This window comes from Penaeus vannamei, chromosome 24 (genome assembly GCF_042767895.1).
Source record: "Penaeus vannamei isolate JL-2024 chromosome 24, ASM4276789v1, whole genome shotgun sequence".
Taxonomy (NCBI): Eukaryota; Metazoa; Arthropoda; class Malacostraca; order Decapoda; family Penaeidae; genus Penaeus; species Penaeus vannamei.
Window position 1 is genome coordinate 34,246,202 of NC_091572.1, and position 5,496 is coordinate 34,251,697.

The 5,496-nt window shown below is 37.1% G+C and overlaps 1 protein-coding gene across 9 annotated transcripts in view; it reads left to right on the top strand.

The window, feature by feature from the left end:
* Nucleotides 1-4,975, top strand: part of Orct (Organic cation transporter) — a 61,467-nt gene extending 56,492 nt beyond the window's left edge. For 7 of the 9 annotated variants that reach the window (XM_070138716.1, XM_070138715.1, XM_070138717.1 and 4 more), the window contains exons 12-13: nucleotides 368-504; nucleotides 3,177-4,975. In XM_070138716.1, coding sequence (XP_069994817.1) covers nucleotides 368-504; nucleotides 3,177-3,372 — 333 coding nt within the window. In that variant the 3' untranslated portion in view covers nucleotides 3,373-4,975. Of the gene's footprint in view, nucleotides 1-367; nucleotides 509-1,377; nucleotides 1,499-3,176 lie in introns of those variants that run through there. The other 2 variants (XM_070138719.1, XM_070138720.1) reach the window with 2 other exon arrangements.
* The last annotated feature ends 521 nt before the right edge of the window (nucleotides 4,976-5,496 follow it).

The following is a 5,496-nucleotide window of genomic DNA, read 5'->3' on the forward strand; positions in this document are numbered from 1 at the left end:
TCTCTCTGTCACTCTCTTTCTCTCTGTCACTCTCTTTCTCTCTGTCACTCTCTTTCTCTCTGTCACTCTCTTTCTCTCTGTCACTCTCTTTCTCACTCTCACTCTCACTCTCACTCACTCACTCTCTCTCTCTCTCTCTCTCTCTCTCTCTCTCTCTCTCTCTCTCTCTCTCTCTCTCTCTCTCTCTTTCTCTCTCTCTCTCGCTCTCCCTCCCTCTCGCTCTCCCTCCCTCTCGCTCACTCACCCACTCTCTCTCTCTATCTCAAAATAGATAAGTAGATAAATAAATGAATTGAAATAAACTCCTCAAAGCATAATAAGCAGAACCCAACTCACGCCGTCCCTTCCCCCACTCCCTCCCCCAAAGGCCGACCAGTGGCAGCCGCTTCCCCTCATCATCTTCGGTGCCATGGCCTTCGCGGCTGGCACCCTGTCTCTCCTGCTGCCCGAGACACTCAACCGACGTCTCCCAGAAACCATAGAGGATGGGGAGAACTTTGGAAGGTAAGGCTGCTCGAGCGGCTGTAAGTACGAAGCCTGGTGTGAGACGGATTCGTATATTGCTGTTTGTTTTATTCGATTTGGAATTATATGTGTGTGTATATTTTAGATTTGTTTTTAAATTTGTTGTTATTATTTTTTTTTTTTGCTTGGCTTGGAGTATTTTGAGATGAGTGCGATTGATTACTTTTTCTAAAACTTTTTTTGTAAAATGTCTTGGTGTAAAATTGCTTTGCTTGGATTTTCAGTTCGCTTCAATATGGCGGAGGTTCCTGTGTGTTTTTTTTTCTATGTTTGGATTTTCTTTTTAGTTTAATATAGCAGAGATCTTCATTAGCAAGAACGCTAAAAAAAACATCCCTTTAAAATAGGCCATTTAGTTTTGTTAATTTGTGGGTTAGACTATTTCGGGTTATTTTTTTTTCTTCAAGAGTCTGTAAAACGTAAGAACTAGTTACTATTTATCTAAGAAACTAGTTACTATTTATCAGACGTCGAAGATATAAGGGGATGCTTTTTCGAATTATATGGAGGTAATTATAGCTTATTATTAATAAGAATCGCACCTTCTTTCCAGACAGTGTTTGCATGGCGAGAAACCCTGTTTGCATGTTTGGTTTTGTGTATCTTACAGCTTTCTATTCCCATGCATCAGCGGTAACGGTACTGTTATACCTCTTTCGCAGTTGCCCAAAACTTTACATTTTGATTTAATTACAGTAATAAGATTTACTTCCTTTCAAATTTGCCCGATTAGGATCACACGAGCAATGCCATAACAGTCAGTACCTTTGCCGCTCAAATGCAAAAATAAAAAGAAAGAAAAAAGAAAGAAAGAAAAAAATAAAAATGGTTCTCAATCACTGTTCCTCGAAGCAATATCTGCGGCTGTGCATGGACCTCCCGCAGGCAGAGCACATCACGCGAGGTCACACAAAGCACCAACACACTGCCACCGCCTCACGCACCCCAACACTCGAACGGAGATCATTCCTAAGTAAGTCTGCCTTGACACTCGTTCGTCTTGTCAGCGCAGACGCAGAGGAACTGACGGCGGGAGAAGGAAGAGGGGGATAAAGATAATAATAATGATAACGTCGGTAGACATCACTGGACCAGATTTTCCGATGTGGTGCTTGACTAGATATTGCAACTTCCGGGAATGTTTTGTCAAGATTTAACAGACCGACTAAGTTTTTTTTTTCTTTTTTGTTATCAAGACGTAGGTGATGACAACTAGTGACAAGGCGACAGGTTGGTAATGATAATGAACTTGAATACAAATATGTTATTTTGAATATTTAGACAGTCACCACCTACTTCTCAAATATACCTCCACCTTATTAAAAAAAAGAAGAAAAAATTATTCGAAACTTCATTTGACGAGCCCATATTGGATGACGAATCACCCCATGCTTTTAGATATAAGGTCAAACTAGACCACATTAATGATTAACTACAGACAAAAAAAAAAAAAAAAAAAAAAAAAACTTACAAAAGCCGTAAAAACAAACACTCGACGATGCACGTTGCTATGACCACGACTCGCAATTTCCATTCTTTGCAACAAACCTAGTAGGCGGCTCCATAAACCACTTGACAGACAACATGACACTGAGGAGAAATTTACAACACAGACAAAGGTGCTTTATGTGCATGGCAGCATGATGTAACCTTATTGCAGGACGTAGTATTACACTGTGGTGAATCTTACTGTGTTATACCAATGAAGTATGTAAGTATGAACGATATATATATATATATATATATATATATATATATATATATATATATATATATATATATATATATATATATATATATATATATTTATATATATGACACAGGTTCGAATTTGAATATATATATATATATATATATATATATATATATATATATATATATATATATATATATATATATATATATATTGATAAACGTGTGCATATATTGATGCTAGATATAAGCCGGTTTCACGAGATAACATAATTGCTTTAATTTGAGTCCAAATTAATTTAAAGTCTGGTTGTTTTAGTTGAATTCGAAATTATGTTCAATTTATATTGGACACACAAATATGCACACGTATATGAATGCATGCTATTGCACGTTCTATATATATCCGTGCATTTTTTTTCTTAACCTTAATATTACGAGTTTTGAATGAATATTGAAATCAACAAATTTAATCATTTATCGGATAGGAAGCAACAAAGAGAGAAAAAAAATGAAATCAAAACACCTAAAGTATTTGCTCCATAATCCACACAATAGTATTTTAGCTTTTGAATTGATCTATTATTCTTCAATTGCCAGAGAATTTAAGGATTTTTGGCGATCATCTTTTCCCTAAGATCAATTGTAATAGAAAATCATGCCAACACTTAATCATTCGTTAGATCCTAGCAGCAATATCTATTTAAGCTATCTATCTATCTATCTATCTATCTACCTATCTATCTATCTATCTCTATCTATCTATCTCTCTATCTATCTAATCTATCTAATCTATCTTATCTATCTATGTATTTATCCATTTATCTATCTATCTAATCTATCTATCTATCTAATCTATCTATCTAATCAATCAATCTCTCTATCTATATTTGATAAAAGTTGATCGCCAAAATGAACACAAACCGACACTGACCCCCCCCCTTCCCTCCACCCCCCAGGGGCTCAACCGAGAGGGACACGGCGGCGATAAGCGCAGACGCCGACCAGCTGCAGAACCTGACGGAGCAGCTGAGCCCCGTCAGCGAACACTCGCCCACGCTGCTGGCCAAGAACAACCGCACGCCCTTCGCGGAGTCCCAGGCGGGCGAGGAGCGGAGTCCTGTCTTAAATGAACAGGAGGACGCGAGATGTTAACGGGGCGGTTGCTTAGGGTGCTTCGCGAGTGTGAGAATGTGGGAGAAAAAAAGGTTTTGACGTCTGCTGTACCGAAGGGATACGCTCCTTTGTTTATCTTTTCTTGTTGTATTTTTTTTTCTATTCTTTGGGGGGGGGGGGGCTATAGAAACTGTCTTCAATTCATGTTCAAGATTCTCCTCATACATTTCTTCTCCGTGCATTTTCATGGCCATTACTAGTGAGTTTCATTGCATTACCGCATTTTTCTTCTTTCTTTTTCGAAACAGTTCACCTCACAAAGCAAGCATTTCACCACGCATTTCAAACACTTCCTTCCGCGAACCGAGGATATCTGGGACCATTCGCTATCCCGCGGCCACACTTCAGAAAAAAACAAACAAATAAATAAAAAAAAGAGCCAAAGAAATATATCCTCCAGGTTTTGGAAAATGAGCTTAAAATCCCAAACGTCATTTTCTCCGATTTCTTTTACGACGGCTGTACAAACTCACAAGCAAATCTTTTCATAAACCTCTGCAGCTCATCACCGCCATATGTTCTGGGACTAAATAAATTATCTTTCTTCAAATTTTCCTCATTATGGACGAAGTCAGGAGTGAATAAGGGAGGAGGAGAGGACGTAGGGAGAGAGGGAGGGAGGGAGGAAGGAAGGGAGGGAGGGAGGGAGGGAGGAAGGGAGGGAGGGAGAGAGGAAGGGAGGGAAGTAGTCACGAGTCCTCATACCGGTGACACGAGTCATTGATTACCTATTGCCCGGTGAAAAAAAAAAAAAAAAAAAATCAGTCATTAGAATGTATGTCTCTGTCATGGAAGGTCTTTAGGTCTGTGTAAGGTGTATGGGACCATTTTTTTCTGCCCGGAATTGGACCTTTCTGCACAGGGTTCTCTCTTGGGTATTTCGTTCTGGTGTATTTCTGGTGTTGATGTGGATGTTTTTTTACCTTGTGACACCGATGTGACTTTGTAGGTTGGTTAAGATGAGGGTATTTCCTGTATTTCATTTCTATTTTAAAAAAATGATTGTAGTGGATGTAAATTATCATTATTATTATTATTATTTTATTATTATTATTTTTTCTTACTTGGAACGAGTAAATTGATATTTTTTATGTGACGTGTATAAATGGACTAATTTTATGATTATTTAACTGTAATCCAGGGACAAATTGTCTGAGGCTGTGAAAATGTCTTCTCTCTCTCTCTCTCTCTCTCTCTCTCTCTCTCTCTCTCTCTCTCTTTTTCTCTCTCTCTCTCTCTCTCTCTCTCTCTCTCTCTTTCTCTTTCTCTTTCTTTTCTCTCTCTCTCTCTCTTTTCTCTCTCTCGCCCTTACTTTGTTTCTCTCCCTCACTCTTTTTTGTCTCTCTGTCTCTCTGTCTCTCTCTCTCTCTCTCTCTCTCTCTCTCTCTCTCTCTCTCTCTCTCTCTCTCTCTCTCTCTATGCCTTTTGAGACATAGTACTATGTACATCGAATGATTCATTTTCACCTTATTTGGGCTTGCAGCACATGTATAAAACGATTGATTTTTAAAGGAATCTTATACATGCTATCTACTTTATTACCAGTATTTGTACAATTTAGTTAAAGAACACATTAACTCTTTGTTTTGTTTAAATACATTCCTTAGAGAAGAAGGAAAGAAAAGAAAAGTAGAAAAAATTAGCAAATTATCATGAATTCGAAGGAGGAGAAAGAAAAACAAATAATGGATAAATCAATTAATAAATGGACTAGTGAGTGATGAGAAAATCAATGAATAATAAAAATGAAAAATAGGACAAAAATGATAATAAAGAATAAAACTAATGGGAAGAATTCTAACTCATGGGTCGGAAATTTCTAGAAAAATATCTTACACACTTAATGAAATTTTTATTACGTCACAGGTGCTAAAAAATATTATTTACGAAATGAGGAGGATGAACGTAACTGAAAATAATCTTTATGCAATCATGTGTTAGATATCAAATTAGATTTCAGTGAAAATGACTATTAGTAATAGCAATGACTTTAATATTTATGATGAAAATTATGATGATGATGGTAATAACACGTGATGATAATGATGATGGTAATAACACGTGATGATAATGATGATGGTAATAACACGTGATGATAATGAT